The sequence below is a fragment of the Mobula birostris genome, unplaced genomic scaffold (assembly GCF_030028105.1).
Source record: "Mobula birostris isolate sMobBir1 unplaced genomic scaffold, sMobBir1.hap1 scaffold_2137, whole genome shotgun sequence".
Lineage (NCBI taxonomy): Eukaryota > Metazoa > Chordata > Chondrichthyes > Myliobatiformes > Myliobatidae > Mobula > Mobula birostris.
The window spans coordinates 18300-40799 of record NW_027275185.1 but is presented as its reverse complement, the minus strand read 5'-3'; the positions used below and the strand labels follow the sequence as shown (position 1 = coordinate 40799).

The 22500-nt window shown below is 49.6% G+C and overlaps 2 protein-coding genes across 2 annotated transcripts in view; both read right to left on the bottom strand.

The window, feature by feature from the left end:
• Positions 1 to 16695, bottom strand: part of nphs1 (NPHS1 adhesion molecule, nephrin) — a 28200-nt gene extending 11505 nt beyond the window's left edge. Inside the window, exons 1-11 of the mRNA XM_072250200.1 lie at positions 16630 to 16695; positions 15007 to 15135; positions 13702 to 13896; positions 10915 to 11037; positions 9947 to 10078; positions 8523 to 8604; positions 7089 to 7192; positions 3743 to 3864; positions 2804 to 2975; positions 2319 to 2476; positions 2079 to 2214 (exon numbers count right to left, since the gene is read on the bottom strand). Of these exons, the coding sequence (XP_072106301.1) occupies positions 2079 to 2214; positions 2319 to 2476; positions 2804 to 2975; positions 3743 to 3864; positions 7089 to 7192; positions 8523 to 8604; positions 9947 to 10078; positions 10915 to 11037; positions 13702 to 13896; positions 15007 to 15058 (1276 nt within the window). The 5' untranslated portion in view covers positions 15059 to 15135; positions 16630 to 16695. The remainder of the gene's footprint in view (positions 1 to 2078; positions 2215 to 2318; positions 2477 to 2803; positions 2976 to 3742; positions 3865 to 7088; positions 7193 to 8522; positions 8605 to 9946; positions 10079 to 10914; positions 11038 to 13701; positions 13897 to 15006; positions 15136 to 16629) is intronic.
• A 4260-nt stretch (positions 16696 to 20955) lies between these two features.
• LOC140192683 (suppressor of tumorigenicity 14 protein homolog) overlaps positions 20956 to 22500 on the bottom strand; it is a gene marked incomplete at its 5' end in the record, with an annotated part of 19184 nt that continues 17639 nt past the window's right edge. The window contains 2 exons of the mRNA XM_072250201.1: positions 20956 to 21875; positions 22367 to 22496. Of these exons, the coding sequence (XP_072106302.1) occupies positions 21717 to 21875; positions 22367 to 22496 (289 nt within the window). The remainder of the gene's footprint in view (positions 21876 to 22366; positions 22497 to 22500) is intronic.

Below are 22500 nucleotides of genomic sequence, written 5' to 3'. Positions count from 1 at the left end.
TGGGACACACACACACACACACACACACATATACACACACCCTCTGGGACTCACAGACACACACACACACACACACACACACACACACACACACACCCCCTCTGGGACTCACAGACACACACACACACACACCCACCCACCCTCTGGGACTCACAGACACATACACACACACACACACACACACACACACACACCCTCTGGGACTCACAGACAGACACACACACACCCCCTCTGGGACTCAAAGACACACACACACACACACAGACCCTCTGGGACACACACACACACACACAGACCCTCTGGGACTCACAGACAGACAGACACACACACACACACACACCCACCCTCTGGGGCTCACAGACACACACACACACACCCTCTGGGACTCACAGACACACACACACACACACACACAGACCCTCTGGGACACACACACACACACACACACACACACACCCACCCTCTGGGACTCACAGACACACACACACACCCACCCTCTGGGACTCACAGACACATACACACACACACACACACACACACCCTCTGGGACTCACAGACAGACAGATACACACCCCCTCTGGGACTCACAGACACACACACACAGACCCTCTGGGACTCACAGACAGACACACACACACACACACACCCTCTGGGACTCACAGACACACACACACACACACACACACACACACACAGACCCTCTGGGACACACACACACACAGACCCTCTGGGACTCACAGACAGACACACACACACACACACACACACACACCGAGACCCTCTGGGACTCACAGACACACACACACACAGACCCTCTGGGACTCACAGACACACACACACACACACACACACACACACACACACACACACACACCGAGACCCTCTGGGACTCACAGACACACACACACACAGACCCTCTGGGACTCACAGACAGACACACACACACACACCCACCCTCTGGGACTCACAGACACACACACACACACACACACGCACCCTCTGGGACTCACACACACACACACACACACAGACCCTCTGGGACTCACAGACAGACACACACACACACACCCCCACCCTCTGGGACTCACAGACACACACACACACACACACACACACGCACCCTCTGGGACTCACAGACACACACACACACAGACCCTCTGGGACTCACAGACACACACACACAGACACACACACCCTCTGGGACTCACAGACACACACACACACACACACACACACACCCTCTGGGACTTACAGACACACACACACACACACACACACACACAGACCCTCTGGGACACACACACACACAGACCCTCTGGGACTCACAGACACACATACACACACACACACACCCTCTGGGACTCACAGACACACACACACACACAGACCCTCTGGGACACACACACACACACACACACACACACAGACCCTCTGGGACTCACAGACAGACAGACAGACACACACACACACCCTCTGGGACTCACAGACACACACACACACACACAGACCCTCTGGGACTCACAGACAGACACACACACACACCCTCTGGGACTCACAGACAGACACACACACACACACACACACCCCCTCTGGGACTCACAGACAGACACACACACACACACACACACACACACACACACACAGACCCTCTGGGACACACACACACACACAGACCCTCTGGGACTCACAGACAGACACACACACACCCTCTGGGACTCACAGACACACACACACACACAGACCCTCTGGGACACACACACACACACACACACACACCCACCCTCTGGGACTCACAGACACACACACACACACACACACACACACAGACCCTCTGAGACTCTCAGACAGACACACACACACACACACACACACACACACACACACACACACAGACCCTCTGGGACTCTCAGACAGACACACACACACACACACACACACACACAGACCCTCTGGGACTCACAGACACACACACACACACAGAGACCCTCTGGGACTCACAGACAGACACACACACACACACAGACCCTCTGGGACTCTCAGACACACACACACACACACACAGACCCTCTGGGACTCACAGAAGATGGTGATGATGACACTGGAGCTGGTGGTCATTGCTAAGGCCTCGCTCACCGCCTCACACACCAGGCTTGTCCCATCCATTGAGCGCTGGGCCACAAAGGTGGCATTGGAGGTTGTGGACCATCCGGTGCCCTGGGGAGGGGGTGGGCAGAGAGATGGTGAGGGATTGAGGGGGTCACTGTGGGACGGGCGGTGAGAAGGTGAGGGGGGAGCACCGCGCTGTGGGGCTGACTGACCTCTGGGTAGGTGGCCTCGGTCACGTTGAACTCCATGCCAATAGCCCACCACTGGAGTCGTGCAGGGGGATTACTGGCGGAGGCCTGGCAGGACACGGAGACTTCACTGCCCTCTGTGGCCTGGTGGGTCCCAGTGATCAGCACTCGCTCCGGTGGGACTGAGGGTAAATGGAAACTAGGTCAGTGTGTGCAAGAGAGAGAGAGAGGAAGGAGATGGAGATAGAGAGTGATGGAAAGAGAGATATACAGAGAGAGGGCAGAGAAATAGAGTGGGACAGAGAGGCAGAGAGATGGTGAGAGACAGGGAGAGAGAGAGGTCAGAGAGGGACAGACAGAGAGAAAGAGAGTGCGAGAGTTAAAGTGCATGTGTGTGCATGTGTGAGAGTGAGAGAGAGATGAAGAGATAGTAAGAGAGACTGAGAGAAAGAAAGAAAGATGGATGGAGGGGAGAGAGAGAGATGAGTGTGTAAGAGATTTGCACTCACAGACCACGTGGAGAGAGATGTTGGTACTCAATGGTGTCACTGTTACTTGGTTGCTAGCCACACAGCTGAGAGTGACCCTATTATCGTCCAGCGTTACAGGGTAGGACAGCACGCTCCTTGCTGGCCCCTTCTCCGTTCCTGTTTCCCAGATCATGGAAAGAACTGTGTTTTCCTGAATGTGGTTTACACAACACAATGTGTACACTGAGACTCGCTACACAGACACGTAGAACATGGAACACAGAACATGGAACACATCGAGGAGCTCCTTCCCATCTCCTGTGGCAGGCTGAGTAAACCACAAAGGCAGGAAGTCTGAAACAAAGACCCTAATGTGGCAGGGACACTCAGCAGGTGAGGGAGGGGCAGCAGTAAAGATCTCAGGTCCAAAACGGACTGGAGTGATGGCCTCTTCCTGACTGTGAGGGCTTTAACCTGTCAGGCTGTGCCCTCACATCTGTCACATGTACTGAACTCTGTCCCCCTAACTCAATTCATCCCAGTTGTCCAGTCACAGAAGCAGACCATTCAGCCCATCTCCTCCCTGCTTGCTCATCTCGCATCTCTGAGGGTCCCAGTCACCTGGGTTCAGACCATAATTCCTGGCTCCTCACACCTCCTGAAGACCCTGCTCATAGTCTCCAGAGGGGCGGTAAGGAGGCCAGCCTGTGATTGGATGACTGCACAGCTCTCTCCTCTGTGATTGGCTGTAACTCTCACTCCTCTGTGATTGGTTGTAATTTTCTCTGTGCATTTAACTTCTGTGATTGGCTGTGACTCCCCCCCACCCCCGACTGGTTGCACCTCCCTTGGCATAACGCTCTCCCATCTGCGATCGGAGCCTCTCAATCTCTCAGCACGGCTACCCGCTGTGATTGGCTGTGACCATCTCTCCTGTCTGGCTGTATGCCTTGTCTTCTCTGATTGGCCGCCTCTCACCTTAAGCCACTGGAGGGTGGCCCATGGGTTGCCTCCTCCAGAAATGCAGGTCAGTTCAAGGGTTGTTCCTGCTCTCACTGGCTGCCCATCATAACCTTTGATCTTCGGCTTCTGCGGGGGGACTGGAGTAAAAGAGCACACAGCAAGGTCAGAATGCGAAGGATAAAGGTCAATGGTCAAACTGAAGCTACAGGTTTAAAGCGGGGGGTGACGTGGAATGAATGAGAAAGGTTATGGGGTCAGAAGAGAAGGAGGGTTCATGGGGTGGTGGAATGAAAGGGCAGTCGCATGGTCAGAGGGGAACCGGGGAAGGGTCAGGGGTCATAGAGCCAAAGAGATGGGTCACAAGTTGAGAGAGGAAATGGGAAGACTCATGAGATCACAGAGTTGAAAGAGAGTGGTCACAAGGTCAGAGAGAAAAGGAGAAAGGTCATGGAGAGCTGAATTAGAGGAGGTCACAGGGTCAAAGAGGGAAGCAGGAGTCACAGAGTCAAGTGGCTGGATCAGAGAGGTCACAGGGTCAGGGGCAAAGTCACGTGGTCAACCAAATGAAGGAACGGAGACATGGATGAAATCGTACTGTGCTCTGCTCTCCTGCCACGTTGCCCAGTAGCACAATGTAGGGGGTGGGTTGGTTACCTAGGCAATGAATGTGAGTGAGGGATTGGAAGTCGAATCTGGGGAGGTGGGGAGAGATGAAAGGGGATTAGTGTCAATGCTCCGCCGATCGTAGGCTCAGATACGATGGGCCAAGGAGTCTGCTTCCTGCACTAATGCAAGTCTCTAGGAGGGCAGAGAGTCAAAAGGAAGCGTGGGGTGGCACTGTGGAATTGTTAATCCCATCAGGAGATCTGTTCCTCTAGTGGAGATAAAAATAAAGAGAACTTCCAGTTTAAGGTGAGGCTGGTGAAACACAGTGACGACTTTCTGGCAGCAAACAAAACTACTAACTGCTCCATGAATTGCACTTTTTCTAGTAAACAATCGCTGCAATCACTGGCGTGTAACTTCCCTTTTCGAACTGCCTGTACGACCTGGCATTTTTGCGGTGAGAACTGAAGTCGCGAAGGTGCTGGGTGGTGGTGGTGGTGGTGTGGTGCGTACTGACCGAATCGAGGCAGCGGGGCCTGGGCCCGACAGCAGGGGATTGAGCCAATATTCAGCCACTGCAGGAGCGGACTTGGAATGGCAGAACCAAGGCAAGGCGGAGTCAAGGTGTCTAAGCGAGGAACAAAACCAAATACTTGACTGATCGAAGCACCAGGCCTGATTGGAAAGGTCAGCTGCAGCGGTGGGGCCCCACGTGCGAGGAACGACCAGCTGTTTGGCCGAGTTAAGCGTCGGGATGGATTGAGAAGGGCAGGGTGTCGGGGCCGGAGGTGACAGAAGGGCCAGTGTTCAGCTCACTGCTCAGTGACGTTTACTCGCCTCTGCACTGAACCGAGGCTGCGGCCTGAACTAATGGGCTCCTGGATCAGCGGCGACCGGCTTCGTGGCCGTGGACTCACTTTCGTGAACTTCACTTCTGCCTGTTATTTGCCTACTTTTGTTGCTTGCAGGGTTTGTTTTTTTTTGGGGTGTTTGACAGTCGCATTTTTTAACGGGGTCCTTTGGGTTTCTTTGCTTTGGGACTGCCTGTAAGGAGACGAAGCTCAAGGTTGTGTACAGAATACAGACATTGAGTCCAGTAACAAGGTGTCATGACTACAAACTTTCCCTCAACGTCAACAAAAAAAAAGAGCTACTCATCGACTTCAGGAGGAAGGCAGTGCACGGGCTTCCGTCCACAATCTGTTGCTGAGGTCGAGAGGGTTGAGAGTTTCAAGTCCCTAGGAGTGAACATCACTGATAGTCCGTCCTGGTCCAACCATGTAGATGATACGGCCAAGGAAGTTCACCAGTGCCTCTATTTCCCAAGGAGGCTAAAGAAGTTCAATATGCCCCTGTTGACGCTCACCAGTTTTGACTAATGCACCGCAGAGAGCATCACAGACTGGTACAGCAACTGCTCCACTCGTGACCACGAGGAACTGCAGACAGTCATGGCCACAGCTCGGCATTTCATGGAAAACTCTACAGACTCTGTCTACTCTTCCCACTGCCTTAGGAAAACCACCAACGTCATCAAAGCCTCCTCTCACCCCAGATGTTCTCTCCCTTCGGGTAGAAGACACAAAAGTCTGAAAGCACGTCCCACCAGGTTCAAGGTCAGCTTCAGCCCTGTTGCTTTAATGGTTCCCCAGTACGACAAGATGAATTCTTGACCTCACAGTCTAACTTGTTATGACCATGCACCTTATTGTCTACCTGGACTGCAATTCTCTGGCACTGTCACACTTTATTCTGCATTCTGTTATTGTTTTACCTTGTTCTACCCCAATGGACTGGGCAATGATCTGATCTGTATGGACAGTGTGCAAGTGTTTCACTGTAGCTTGGTACAGGCGACAATAATAAACCAATCAAACAAATTAATTTACCAAGTTAGATAGAGGAGATGGCAGGTATATTTTTCCCAGGGTTGAAAATTCTAATGCTGGAGGCCATGCATTTAGGGTCTATGAGATTATGAGAGGCATAGATAGAACAGACAGCTAGTGTCTTTTGCCTCAGGGTTGAAATCTCTAATACCACAGGGTGCATTTAAGGTGAACGTGGGACAGTTCAAAGGAGATGTGAGGGAGAAGTTTGTTTTCCACATGGGGGTGGAATATGCTGCCGGGGTGGGGGTGGAATATGCTGCCGGGGTGAGGGGGGGGTGGTTTGGTGGAGACAGATACGACAGAGGTGTTTAAGAGCACATGGATGTGCAGGGAATGAGGGTTATGGACATCAATTAGGCAGAAGGAATGACTTTACTTAGGCGTTAGATTACTTCAGCACAGAAGGACCTGTTCTTTATAAAGGAATTGTAAAGATAGTTATTTTTATTTAGAGATACAGCGTGTTAACAGGCTCCTCCTGCCCAACGATCCCATGCCACACAACAAGTCTGTGCTGACCAATTAACCTACTAACCGGCATGTCTTTGGAATGTAGGAGGAAACCAGGGCACCCGGAGGAAACCAAGGCACAAGGAGGCCATGGGGAGAACGTACAAACTCCTTATGGACAGCAGCAGGGATTGGACCTGGGTGACACACATTATAACAGCTTTACTCTAACCGAGTTCTGGAACTCTTTCCGAAACTTTCTTTGCCTTTAAACTCCCTTTATGTGACAAAGCACAAATACAGTGGTCCCAATGTAACGTGGAGGTGAGATATGTAACACACGGACTGATCAAGTGCATTTCCCTCTTTCTGTGACCAACCGTCCGTGTGTTTGTTGATCTGAAGGCACTCACATAGAACGTTCATGGTGAAGTATGCAATCCGGGGATCGACCAAAGCCTGGTTCATCGCTAAACATCTCATCTTCTTGCCATTGTCCGAAATCTTTGCAATAAAACTGCAGAGACACAATACCCCAGTGAAAGGTGCTTGCCATGCCCCGGGAGTGTGTGATGGGACGGTGTGGAGGGAGCTTCACTCTCCGTCTGACCCCGGGAGAGTGTGATGGGACGGTGTGGAGGGAGCTTCACTCTCCGTCTGACCCCGGGAGTGTGTGATGGGACGGTGTGGAGGGAGCTTCACTCTGTGTCTGACCCCGGGAGTGTGTGATCGGACGGTGTGGAGGGAGCTTCACTCTGTGTCTGACCCCGGGAGTGTGTGATGGGACGGTGTGGAGGGAGCTTCACTCTGTGTCTGACCCCGGGAGTGTGTGATGGGACGGTGTAGAGGGAGCTTCACTCTGTGTCTGACCCCGGGAGTGTGTGATGGGACAGTGTGGAGGGAGCTTCACTCTGTGTCTGACCCCGGGAGTGTGTGATGGGACAGTGTGGAGGGAGCTTCACTCTGTGTCTGACCCCGGGAGTGTGTGATCGGACGGTGTGGAGGGAGCTTCACTCTGTGTCTGACCCCGGGAGTGTGTGATCGGACGGTGTGGAGAGAGCTTCACTCTGTGTCTGACCCCGGGAGTGTGTGATGGGACGGTGTGGAGAGAGCTTCACTCTGTGTCTGACCCCGGGAGTGTGTGATGGGATGGTGTAGAGGGAGCTTCACTCTGTGTCTGACCCCGGGAGTGTGTGATGGGACGGTGTGGAGAGAGCTTCACTCTGTGTCTGACCCCGGGAGTGTGTGATGGGATGGTGTAGAGGGAGCTTCACTCTGTGTCTGACCCCGGGAGTGTGTGATGGGACGGTGTGGAGGGAGCTTCACTCTGTGTCTGACCCTGGGAGTGTGAGATGGGACAGTGTGGAGGGAGATTCACTCTGTGTCTGACCCCGGGAGTGTGTGATGGGACGGTGTGGAGAGAGCTTCACTCTGTGTCTGACCCCGGGAGTGTGTGATGGGACGGTGTAGAGGGAGCTTCACTCTGTGTCTGACCCCGGGAGTGTGTGATGGGACGGTGTGGAGGGAGCTTCACTCTGTGTCTGACCCTGGGAGTGTGAGATGGGACAGTGTGGAGGGAGATTCACTCTGTGTCTGACCCCGGGAGTGTGTGATGGGACGGTGTGGAGAGAGCTTCACTCTGTGTCTGACCCCGGGAGTGTGTGATGGGACAGTGTGGAGGGAGCTTCACTATGTGTCTGATCCCGGGAGTGTGTGATGGGACGGTGTGGAGGGAGCTTCACTCTGTGTCTGACTTTGAGACTGTAAGATGGGATGCTGTGAGATAGCGTCTCCCTGTATCTGACCGGTGATCAATAGGACGCTGCCATCTGTCGATCTTAGCTCACCTGACGGTGGACAGCGTACTGAAGACTTGTTGGTTTGAACCTTGTTTGACAGTGGTCTTTACTGGAGTAATGATCTTGTCCCCTGTGAGTAGAAACAGATGTCAGGCAAATGCAAACTTCTGTAAGTGCTGGAAACATGCTTCTTAAAGCAAAAAGAGGAGAGAAACGCTCTGGGGTTTAGGTTATAGTAAAGAGAGCCAGAAAAGAAAATTATATGCAATTCTGGTCACTACACTATAGGAAAGGTGTGTCTGCACTGTACATGGAAGCCATCCTCTATTAGATTTCTGAACAGTCAATGAACTGACCTCGCTATTTCACTTTTGTACTATGTATTTTGTATTTGATAATTTATTGTTTAGTCTTACCCTGTTATATATCAATTATCTATCCATCTACCTCTTGATTTATTTATATATCTGTCTACAGTATCTATCAATCTATTTAATTATCTATCTAATCTATCAAATCTATCTTTATTTTTCATTTTCTTTATGGTTTTTTATTATTTTCTACTACTGCAGAGCAAAAATCCAATATATTTTCAGTGATAATAAATCTGATGTTGATTCTGATAGTGACATTGCCTGGGACACCAGCCTGTCTGATAGTGACATTGCCTGGGACACCAGCCTGTCTGATAGTGAGGTTGCCTGCGATACCAGACTGTCTGATAGTGAGGTTGCCTGCGATACCAGACTGTCTGATAGTGAGGTTGCCTGCGATACCAGACTGTCTGATAGTGAGGTTGCCTGCGATACCAGACTGTCTGATAGTGAGGTTGCCTGCGATACCAGACTGTCTGATAGTGAGGTTGCCTGCGATACCAGACTGTCTGATAGTGAGGTTGCCTGCGATACCAGACTGTCTGATAGTGAGGTTGCCTGCGATACCAGACTGTCTGATAGTGAGGTTGCCTGCGATACCAGACTGTCTGATAGTGAGGTTGCCTGCGATACCAGACTGTCTGATAGTGACATTGCCTGGGACACCAGCCTGTCTGATAGTGACATTGCCTGGGACACCAGCCTGTCTGATAGTGAGGTTGCCTGCGATACCAGACTGTCTGATAGTGAGGTTGCCTGCGATACCACGCTTTAATTACAGGGAGAGCTCATACAGGCTGAACCTGTTTTCCCCAGAGCGTCAGAAACTGCTGGGAGACCTGCAGGAGGGGTATTAAGTTACGAGGCATGGAGGTTTGGAAAGCTTTTCGCATGGTAGAGGTTTCCAGAAATGAGGGGGCATAGGTTTAAGGTGAGAGGAGATTTAGAGGGAACCATAGGGTGAGCCTTGTTATGCCAGAGAGGGTTTGGTTCCCTCCCCTTCCTCCCCACGCTCTCACTTCTCTCCCCAATCTCAAACTGTCTTCTCCTCACCTGTCTCACTCTACCTTTCCCCCGCATTATCCCTCTCCCCCTTACCCTTGACGATGGTGATGTTGGACATGGGTTTCGAGTCCTGTGCTTCACATGTTAGTGAATACTCCTTTCCAGCCACCCAGGCTGGGATGTCCCCTACAGCCAGCTCCTGGAAATGTGGACCTCTCGGAGGAACTGCAGAGAGACTGCTTTAGTTATTGGAGGAGACAAAAGCAACAGGGAGAAACAAGAATCCCACAGTGACAATTACTTCTCAATTCCCAAGTACCCTTTCAGAGGACACATGATCCCACAACCAATCCCTATTTGAACTTGCACCAGGGCTGTTAAATGACTGAATGCTAAACCATTAATTTCTCTGCAATTTCCAGCAAAAAATAATCCTGCTTTTATCAGTAGATGGTGCTGCAGTTTGAAGCCAAATTCTGTATTTCCTGCAAGGTTTGGACAGACAGAAAATTAAAGTGAATGCAAAATAAAATACTGAAATAAAAAATGGAAAATTCTGGCCAAGTCAGGTACTGACTGGCTGAGGTTTTCCATCATTTCTGTTCTCAGACATTTCATTTTCTCTCTGCCAGAAGGTGTATGAGATAGCTCATCATGATTGTGTGTGTGTTTGAGCCCCACCCCCCAAATGAGGGTGGCCAAGTGGTTAAGGCATTCGTCTGGTGATCTGAAGGACGCCAGTTCGAGCCTTAGCTGAGGCAGCGTGTTGTGTCCTTGAGCAAGGCACTTAACCACACATTGCTCTATGTCTGTGTGAGGAGTGGCACGCCACACAGTCTTTCGTTCCGAGCCTTGTAAGGCATGAAAATGCCCAACACTGGTCTCTTAGGCCTGAGTCGATGATCCCTCCCTCCTCCCCCCCCCCCAGTGAAAGTCAGTATGTGTCTCCTGTTCCCCAATAAAGGTCAATGTGCGGGCGTCTGACCCGTCCCCGTTGAGAGAGAGAGAGAGAAAGAAAGAGACCCTACCCATACTCCCCACCCCTCCCTGTCGATACTCACTCAGGACCTGGAGCCAGGCAGTTCGGGAGATGAGTCCTGGGCCAGAATCCGACCGTCCAACCTGGCAGTGGTAACTCCCCTCATCCACCAGCCTCACCTTCTCCACCTGCAGGTCAAACACCCCTGGGGGTGATCAGGGGTCAGAGGTTAGAGCGGCCCAGCAGCATCCCATCCGGAGGGAGGTAAGATCAGGATGACAGTGCAGCTTAAAGTTCAGAGACCACGCCGAGATAACTGGAGGGACAGGTAGTGTCGAGGAATCAGGGAGTCTGCAGAAAGACTTGGACAGAGTAGAAGAAAGGGCATTGAAGTGGCAGGTGGAATTGTAAAGTCATGCACTCTGGTGGAAGACTATTTTCTCCTTTCAATATTTTTATTAATATTATATAAATTGCATGAATGCAAATACAAAATTCATAAGGTTACAAGTAATACGAATTACATTACATTTAAATCACAGTAATATGATCACATATTCCAAATCAATCATGTAGAAAAAAAGATTGAATTATGAACTGAAATAAAATAAAATAATTTTATTTATTTTTAAATCTACCCCCACTACCAAAATGAGCTGGTAGGTAAAAAAAAAAGAGAAGAAAAAAATACCTTACCATATATTATTATAATAATAATGGCTCAGATCCATACTTTAATAACAGTTCAAAGATTATGAAAATAACTCAGAAAGGGTCCCCATAATATTAGAAAATCATGTTTAGAATCAGAAATTGAACAACGAATCTTCTCTAGATCAAGGATGACATAACATCAGATAGCTATTGAACATGAGTGGCCGATTTCAGCATTTGTTTGATGGAGGGAATCTCTTTTCCTCTATGCAACTTTCAACAAAATTTAACCTTTCCAATACGCACTTTTTTCGTTACTTACAGATTAAAGATTTTTTAAGATCTCAATTACATACATTTCCTACAAGTCCAGATAAGAATATAATAGATACAATTTTTAATCTGAAACCCTTTGACAATGGTTCAATATCTTACATTTACGATCTGCTGTTGGGACTGAAAAAGGTCTCCAGATAAATTAAAGGAGACTGGGAAAAGGATTTACAGATTTTCATTTCAGAAGAAAGCTGGAAGGTTATTTTAAAATTGATTAATTCTTCATCATTGTGTGCTCGTCATTCTTTATTACAACTCAAAGTGGTACATAGAGTTCACATGTCTAAAGACAAGCTTTCCTGTTTCTAGGCAGTTATTTCCCCTTACTGTGATACATGTACTAATGGAGTGGCCACACTAATTCATATGTTTTGGACATGTCTGAGCCTTGAAAAATTTTGGAAAGACGTATTTCAAACTTTTTCTGTACTTTTCAAAGTTAGTTTTAAGCCCAATCCCTTGACTGCCATGTTTGGTATTGTTGAGGATGGTGCTACAATACTGAAGCCATCTAACTTGCGGGTATTGGCCTTTATGTCTCTCATGGCCAGGAGGCCGATCTTGCTCAAGTGGAAGGAGGCCGCCCCACCCACTCATGTTCAATGGAAAACTATTTCCCAAACGGGGAAAAAAATTCAGAAATTGAAGGTGCAAAGGGACTCGTGCAGAATTCCCTAAAGATTAGCCTGCAGGTTGAATCGGAAGGCAAATGCAATGCCTGCCTTTATTTCGAGAGGGTTAGTCTATAAAAGCAAGGATGTAATGCTGAGGCTTTATAAGTGCAAAGTAAATTTATCACCAAAGTTACCATAAGCTACCTCGAGATTCAATTTCTTGCAGGCATTTATAAGAAAATGAGACTACAATAGAATTCATGAAAACTCTACATAAACAAAGACTGACAAACAACCAATGAGCAAAAGAAGACAAAATGCAAACAAAAATAGTACTGAGAACATGAGTTGTAAAGAGTCTTTGAAAACTAGGCTGTAGGTCAGTGTTGAGGTGAGTGAGGTTATGCACGCTATTTCAGGAGTCTGATGGTTGTAGGGTAAAAACTGTTCCTGAACCTGGTGATGTGGAGCCTAAGGCTCTTGTCCGATGGTAGTAGTAGGAAGGGGCATGGCCTTGGTGGTGGGAGGTCCTTGATGAAGTTGGCCCCTTTCTCCGTGTTACTGTGTTGAATGGTGGGGAGAGCTTTGCCTGTGATGGGCTGGGCTCTGTCCACCACCCTGTGTGGCCTTTTCCACACCAGACCAGAGTCAGGATACTTCGACTGCATCTCCACTGTGCTCCTATCCGTAAGGTGGTGGTCAGACCATACTTCGAATATTGTCAGCAGTTCTGGGCCTTGTATCTAAGGATGTGTGGCACAGGAGAGGGTCCAAAAGAGGTCCCAAAACTAAAAGGCTTAATGTATGAGGAGTATTTGATGCCTGTGGTCTGTCGAGCTCAGAAGGATGTTGGGGGGCGGTCTCTTTGAAACCTCCCAGATACTGATAGGCCTGGATAGAACAAACATGGAGAAGGTGTTTCCATCAGTGGGGGAGTCTAGGACCAGAGGGGACGGCCTCAAAATAAGGGGCTGTCCCTTTAACAGGGATGAGTAGGAACTGCTTCAGCCAGAGGCTGGTGGATCTCTGGAACTCACTGATAGTGAAGACCAGGTCACTGGATGTTGGATCAAGATCTTCAATTTTAAATCTTGAACTTAAGGCAGACATTGACAGGCTCTTGGTCGGTGATGAGAGTTACAGTTTAAGGGGAGAAGGTGGGAGAATGGAATTGGTAAAAAAAAAATACAGCCATGATTGAATGGAGGGGAACATTTGATGAGCCCTTATAAGTAATGGTCTTTTGCCAGACTGTGTATCTTTACCTGCAGCTTGGTCACCAGACATGCTATAGCGGGGAAAGCCCGGCAAGTTTCGATCTGGCCCCAACAGCAGCCCATTCTTCACCCACTGGACAGGACCAGAGATGCCTTCCACCTCGCACTCCAGGAAACTTGTCTCACCCTCGATCGAGGTCCTGTTCTCCGGTTCCTTCCTGAACATCTGTCTCGGCACGGTTCCTGTTGAGAGGAATCAATACAAAGGAAACTCTGTGTCCGACTCTGGGAGTGTGTGATGGGGCAGTGTGGAGAGAGCTTCACTCTGTGTCTGACCCCGGGAGTGTGTGATGGGACGGTGTGGAGGGAGCTTCACTCTGTGTCTGACCCCGGGAGTGTGTGATGGGACGGTGTGGAGGGAGCTTCACTCTGTGTCTGACCCCGGGAGTGTGTGATGGGACGGTGTGGAGGGAGTTTCACTCTGTGTCTGACCCGGGAGTGTGTGATGGGACGATGTAGAGGGCACCTTGTTCTGTTCCTGACCCTGGGAGTGTGTGATGTGATGGTGTAGAGGGAGCCTCATTATATCTGACCCTGAGACGGTGCGGAGGGAGCCTCACTCTGTGTCTGACTAACGTACAAGACATTGGTGAGGCCACTGTTGGCGTATTGTGTGTAGCGCTGGTCACCCAGCCATAGGAAAGCATTATTAAGCAGGAAAGAGTTCAGGGGAGATTTACATGGTTTTGGCCAAGATTTGAGGGCCTGAATTATGGAACGAAGGTGAGCAGGTTGGGCAATTTTCATTGGAGTGCAGGAGAATGTGGGATGGCCTGAGAGATGATATTACAACGATATATAAAATCATGAGGGGTACGGGTAGGATGAATGCAAACAGTCTTTTTTCACAGGTTCGGGGAATCAAGTACTAGAGGGCACAGGTTTAATGTGAGAGGGAGATTTAATAGGAACCTGAGGGGTAACTTTTTCACCCAGTGCGTGGTGGGTATGTAGAACGAGCTGCCAGAGGAAGTGGTTGGGGTAGGTACATTAATTACATTTAAAAGGAAATTGGACAGGTATGTGGATAGGGAAGGTTTAGAGGGAGACTCAGATAAAAGGGCTAGATCTTGTGGTAATCATAGTCGGCATGAATGAGTTGGGCCTGTTTTTGGAATGTGTACCTCTGTAAATACATTGGATGGGTTGGATTTCTTTGCTAAGGAGCTAGCACCAAGCCATTGGGCTGAATGGTCTATTTTCAATTACCCAGCCCACCTGTCTCTGAACTGGCCGACCCTCAACAGTGGGAGGGTGGGGGTGTGGAGTGTGAGTGTAAGGTCCATGACCCACCTCTGAGTCCGGCCACCAGCAGCAGGGAGACCAGCCAGGCCTTCATTCCCATGGGTTGGAGCGCAGGCCTCAGTGTCCCAGGAGCGGATGCAGGGTTCGGGGTGAAGCTGCTGATGGAGGAGCCAGAATCTGCAGAGACAGGATCGATCAACGACACTCGAAAAACTCAAAGTTGCTGACCCGAGTTGGTAGAAATTTTTGCCATGTCCCTCAGCTGCTTGGAGACAGAGGATCGATCACCTGTTAGTGTGTGGTGATGTCTGGCCCCACCCCACATGGAATATTTCCCTGCACACCTCCCCAGTGACATCCCCACTTCTCAGTCTCCCCCACCACCTGAGGAAGGTGGAGGATCACCACCAACGAGAAACTCAGCTGGTCAGACACGGAGACACCGTGGCCACAGGAGCAGGTCAGAGACTGGGGATCCCAGAGTGGGACTCATTCCCTGACACTCTTATCGCCTTTCCCTCCTCTACAGGTCAGGAGAGTGATGGGGACACTCCCACTTACCTGGGAGGAGTTAGTTAGTTAAAGTCTGTCCCGAGACTTATAGGCTCATCAGGCCAGTGCTTATGTCGGTTTCAGCAACTGAGACTCCCCCCGCCCGCTGGATAGGACGCCAGTCTATCGCGAGGTTAACCCCCAGCATTTTGCCGGTGCCCATTTTCAGCTGGGTCGACTGGACCCATCCTCCAGTGAGGGTCTACGCGTGTGTGTGTGAGTGAGGTGAGTGTAAGTTTGTGCAAATATGTGCAGGTACAGGGTCCATTCCGAGTTCACTACAGTACATCCCACCACCCCACATCACACAGAACTCATTAACAGTTAATTAAATCTCCTCCCACTCTCGCTCAGGGAATTTCAATCATCTCGCCTCCTGCTCAGAAATTTCTAGCTCCTCTCCCCCTCGCTGGCCCGCTTAATCTTCCCAATCCCTCTCTGAAGCCCCAGCTCACATCAGCCCTCTCACACCCAACTCAGATCCCAGCGACCTGTTCTCAGTGTGACCCAGTCCCCATCAACTCCTGAGCCCCTGAGCCCAACCCCTATGACCTTCAACCCCTCCCTCTCTTCTCTCCCCCTTCCCTTTCACATTCTCCCTCCTTGTTCTTTTTCCCCCTTCATCTCCTCCACTCCACTCTCCCTTCCCTGTGTCTCTCTTCTCTCCCCTCTCCATCTTCCTCATCTCCTGCCCTCCCCTCCCTATGTCCCTATGCTATCTTCTTTCCTTGTGTCTCCTCTGTCCTCACTCGCTTTATTTCTCTTCAGTTGTCTTCTCTTTGTCTCTCTCATACACACACATTATCACCTTGTCCTGTTTTTCTCCCTCCATCTATCTACCCTCTTGTATTCTCATTCATCTATCTAGCTTTCTTCTCCTTCCCTCTATCCCTCTCTCCATTCTCTCTCTCCCATCTCACCTCTTTCCTTATACTTTCCACAACCCCTGTCCACTATCTTTTGCTCATCTGCTCCTCGTTCCCTTCTTCCCTCCACTTCCTCTCCCCTCTGGCTCTTCCTCCCTCTACCCCAAACCCTCTCTTCTGTCTCCTTCCACCCCCACCCCCCAAGACTTCTCCCCTCACCCTTCATCTGCCCCCATCCCTGCAGCTCACTGACCTGCTCTCTCTGCTGGCACCTCTCGATCTCAGCCGAACGTTGCCCTCCTGTGAGCTAAGCCTGCCTCTGACACATCTGGGAGGAGTTTCTCTCAACAGGAGCCAGCTGCTGCTTTGAAAAAACCAGCTCCCCCATGTTAATAGGGAAAACACAAATACTGTACACAAGGAATGTTCAGCTAGAGTGAAACTGTTGATCCACTGACCCCTGTATTCTCCAATCACCTCTCCCTCCCTCTCTTTTTTCTTTCTTTGTCTCATCTTCCCTTAAGGTCTCTTTCTCAGACATTCTTTTGTTTTATCTCTCCCTCCTCTTTTCATCCCCTTCTCTCCAACATCTCTTCTTGTTCTCATTCTCTCCTGCTCTCTCCCCCTCTGGCCCATTCCCCCCTCCCTCCTCACTCTCCCTTTCCCTTTGTCCCACTATCCCCCTTCCTTCCCTCTTTTCTTGTTCTCTCTCTCTCTCTGTGTCTCCACAACCATCTCTCCCCCAACAGGACAGGTTCAGGTATGTGTACGGTCAACACACATGTCAGGAATTTGATGGGACACTGCCTACCTGCCTGGGTGAGTGTGGCTCCAACAGTTAGTCTCACATCAGCCTAACTAGTCCAGGCTGACCACAGGGCCAACCAAGCCAGTCCCACTTGCCCGGGTTTGTCCCAGCTCCCTCTAAACCTTTCCTGTCTATGTACCTGTCCATGTTGATTTTAAATGTTGTTATTGTTCCTGCCCTCACCCAGGGATCAGAAGAGCAAAGGGTGAACATATTTCACAGCATAAAGCAGTGATGTTAACCCTGATTCTGATACATTTACGACACAGTTGGATAGATTTTTGCATAGCAGGGGAATTAAAGGTTTTGGGGAAAAAGGCAGACTGATGCAGCTGAGGCCAGCTGTGACCTTATTGAATGGCAGAGCAGGTTCAGCGGACCAGATGGCCGAATCCTGCCCCGTTCCTTCTCATGTCCCAAAACAGCCTCGTTAACATCTAGTACAACTGCATTATCCAATATCCCAAATCCCACCCTCCAGAGATGAGGAGCTCATCGTCCAATCCAGAGCAGCCCGCTCGATCGGCACCCGATCCACACGCACACACTTTAAACACTCCCTCAGTTACAGCTTCGGTTTTAAACACACACAAAACTCCCGGAGGAACTTAGCAAGTAAGGCAGCATCTCCATGTCCATGGTCTTCTGCTGCTGTAGCCCATCCACTTCAAGATTCGACGCATTGTGCTTAAAGAGATGCTCCTCTGCACCACAGCACGTATTTACATGAGTTTCTGTCACCTTCCTATCAGCTTGAACCAATCTGGCCATTCCCCTCTGAACCCTCTCGTTAATAGGGCGTTTCACCCACAGAACTACCACTCACTGGATGAATTTTTTTCCATTTTTCTCAGCATTCTCTGTAAACTCGTATGTAAAAACCCCTAGGAGATCAGCAGTTTCTGAGGAACTCAAACCACCCATTCTGGCACCGACAATCGTTTCACCGTCAAAGTCATTTAGATCACGTTTCTTTCTCATTCCGGTGTTTGGTCTGAGCAACCGAACCACTTAACCTTGTCTACACACATCTATGCATTGAGTTGCTGCCACGTGATTGGCTGATTGTATATTTGCATTGACGAGCAGGTGTAGAGGTGTACCTAATAAATTGGCCACTGAGTACAGTATATATGGACAGTACAGGTCCTTTGGCCTGCGATGTTGAGCTGACCTTTTACCTACACTAAGATCAATCAAATGTTTCCCTCCTACGTATCCCTCTATTCCTCTTTCATCCATGTGCTTATCTATTAAGTCTATTAAATGCCCCTAATACATCTGCCTTTACCACCACCCCTAGCACCAGGCACCCACCACACCCTGTGTAAAAAAAATTACCTCTGATATCCCTCCTACACTAAAAATTACGCCCCCCAATCCTCGTATTAGCCATTTCTACCTACGGAAAAAGTCTATGGCTATGCCTCTTATCAAGTTATCTCTCATCCTCCTCCACTCTAAAAAGCCCTCATTCAAACTATCCACATAAGACATTCTCTATAATCCAGGCAGTAGCCTGGTAAATTTCCTGTACACCCACATCCTTCCTATAATAATTAACAATAACTTTATGTCTGCAGCACCTTTCATACATTAAGATGCAGGCTCAAAGTGCTTTACATAAATTGTAAAGATAAATCAATACAGCCATAAAAATATGAGACAAAATTAAAAATCACAAGACAAACATTGCAGAGAATGAAATGTAATTGGGTACAGCAAATTGGATAAATGTTATCAACGTCAACAGACAGTAAGTAATCCTGTAAACTGGCCAAATCTGAAAAGTAGGTTTTTAGACATGTTTGAAGCATTCCACAGTACTAATTTGGCTTAAGTCAGTCGGTACAGTATTCCAGATTTTTGGTGCATTAAGAGCAAAAGGCCACATCTCCAGTTCTATAGTCTGGGAACACTACACAAACCTGTATTTGGGGATCTAAGATGATGATTGGGGATGCAAGCAATGAAGCAACCAGAACCACACACAACATTGCAAATGTTGAAAGAGTTTGATGGAGGGGAATTACATTTGGAGGGGTCTTCATTCCTTTCCTCAGATGCTGGCTGACTTGCTGAGTTCCGCCAGTATTTTGTTTGTGTTGCTCTGGATTTTCAGCAGCTGCAGGATCCATTGATGTGTCTATCCACTGCCAACTCTTCCTCCGCCTTCTTTTATACACACACGCACACAAAGTAGAAGTGCTGCCGTGCTTTCTTCACAATGGCACTTACATGCTGGACCCAAGACAGATCCTCTGAAGGGATAAAGCTGAGTACGTTAAGATGCTGACCTTCTCTATGTCACATGCACAGACTCTGCCATGGGGTTTGCATGCCCTCGCAGGCGAGCTGCGAAACGCATTTGGCTATTGCGCTCGTAAGCATGCACGTTCCGGCTAATTAGTGTCTTATTGTGGTGGTATTTAACTCCCCTCCTCTCTTTCCAGTCTTGTCGAAACTTGACCAAAGGCAAAGCAACATCTATGCTCCGTGCTCACCTTCGTCCTTTCTGGACCACCGTGTTGATTGACACTGTAAAGGAGAACTATTTATTTAGTATTTAGTTACTGCTTCCACCCACAGTGTTGGCATTAATTTTCAGTTTGAGAGTCTTAGTTAACGACCCTGTTGGCCAGGCATTTATTGATTTCCCTTTAATTCTGCACAGTTCTTACGAAAGTTGGTGAACTGTTGATCCACTTCAGTGTCCCTCTCTTCACTCTTAGGCCATAACTGCAAATTCTTGTCAATCCACCCCTGATCCCCCCAATGAGTACTGGTTCACCGACCTCCAGTTTCCTCCTTCTGAAGTCGGTAATCATCTCTGTGATCTTGCTGATTTTGAGTAAGAGGTTGTTGTTCAGATTTTCTCCAAGCTGATTCATCACCACCTTATATTTAGTCAACAACAGTAGCGTCATCATCAGACCTAAATTTGGCATTGGAGTGGCACTTAGCCTCATAGTCATGAGTGTGACTCGAGTAGAGCAGGGGGCTAAGCACACAGCCTTGTAGTGTATCTGCACTGAGGGAGATTGTGGAGAAGATGTTGTTGCCAATCCAGACTGACTGGGGGTCTGCAAGTGAGGGAATCGAAGATCCAGTTGCACAAGGATGGATTGAGGCCAAGGACTTGAAGCTTATTGATTAGTTTTGACGGGGTGATGGTATTGAATGCAGAGCTGTGGTCGGTGAAGAACATCCCAAGACATGTATCTTCACTGTCCAGATGTTCCAGGATTGAGTGAAGAACCAATGAAACAGAGGGTTAGGGAGGGCGGGACAGGGGAAGGAGGAGGAGGACTCCAAGCATGAAGGATGGACAGTGAAGTGGAGATGGACATGAGAGGTGCCCTGTTATCACCCCCATACCAACCCCTCCCCACCCCCTCCCCTCAACCTGCCCCTCCCGTGTGTCACCCGTACCTTTGCACTGGTCTCATCTCACAAGAGAAGAACGTAAAAGAATTTTTATTGATCACGGAATACAACCTTGTGGCCAACACGTGGGTCTTGCTGTCCACCAGCAGAGAGGGAAGAGGACGGCCTGCACGTGGGTCTTGCTGATCACCAGCTGGGAGGACCCAGCACATGACTCTCACTCTCCGCTGACAGAAATGACGGCCAAAATGTGGGGCTGCCAGGCCACGGCAGGACAAAACTAGATGGTCTTCTGGAGAGCCCAAAGAGGTTCCTCGATCTGAACTGATGACTCAAGTTTACCAGATTGGAACATATGTGAGCAAACCAGGAATACAGCATAAATTCCAACTTAAAATATCTATTTAAAAATATAATACATTACAAGAATATAAACATTTCTATCAACCAGAGGACTTTTCATATATACAGTACCAAATATTCCCCACACAACACCAAGGTCAGACACAGAGTGAAACTCCCTCCACACCGTCCCATCACACACTCCCGGGGTCAGACACAGAGTGAAGCTCCTCCTGAACCGTCCCTTCACACACTCCCAGGGTTGGACACAGAGTGAAACTCCACTCACACCATCCAATCACACACTCACGGGGCCAGAGACAGAGTGAAGCTCCCTCCACACAGTCCCATCACACACTCACGGGGTCAGACCAGAGTGAAGCTCCCTCCACATTGTCCCATCACACTCCCATGGGGTCAGACACAGAGTGAAGCTCCCTCCACGCTGTCCTATCACACACTCCCGGGGTCAGACACAGGTCGAAGCTCCCCCCATACCGTCCATCACAATCTCCCAGGGTCAGTCACAGAATGAAACTCCCTCTAAACTGTCCCATCACACAATCCAAGGGTCAGTTGTAGAGTGAAGCTCCCTCCACACCGTCCATCAGACACTGCTGGGGTTAGTGAGGTGGGAAACAATTCAAGTCTCAGGAAATGAATCCTTATTCCAAATTCTGGCAGGGAATATTGTGGGTTATTGAAGCACAGGAAGACGGAATTATGTACAATAGATCCCTGGTCGGGGGGAGAGATCGGGTCCCCAGTGTCGGTCGATCGACAGTATATGGACGGAGCCTCTCTCAGAGACTTGTCTGCTCCCGAATCCATTCCCGCAGCTTCGTCACACGACTGTACACACCCGGCTTGTTCTTCCGAGCACAACCTTCTCCCCAGCTCACGATTCCCGCCAGGAACCACTTGCCCTTCTCCTGGCAGGAGAGGGGGCCACCGGAGTCACCCTGCGGATGGAGGAGGGAGGGAGGGAGGTGTTCAGGAGGGAGCGGGGGCAGGATGAAGGGAGGGAGAGGGAGGTAAAGAGGGGTCAGGAAGGAAGAAGAGAGGGAGAGGGGAAGGAGGAGTGAGTAGGGAAAGGGAAGGTGCAGAGGGATCAGGAGGGATGGAGAGGGAGGGGAGGAATAGGTTTTTGGCAGGGATGGAGGAAAGTGAAGCAGTAGGGGAGGGGAGGGGAAAGGAGTATGAACAGAATTCGTGAGACTGAGAATGTGAAAATGTACTTGGAATTTCTGAAGTGGTGTGGAGTTGAGGGAGAGTTGGCAGGAGGGATTGGAGGAGGGAAGAGGGGGAGAGGGTGGGTGGAGGAAGGGAGTGAGGGAGGGTGGGGGTAAGAGGCAGGACAGGTGACGATGGGAGTACCAGGGATGAGTGGTGGAGGAGTGTTTGAAGGGTGTGGCCTGGGGCTGTGACAACCCCTACCCTTCCCATCACTCACCTGGCAGGCGTCGATGGCCCCGGTCAGGTAGCCACTGCACAGCATGCGGGAGGTGACCTGTCCCTCGGTAACCACACTGCACACCGTGTCGTTGATAATCTTCACCTCCGCCTTCTGCAAGGAGATGGAGCTCG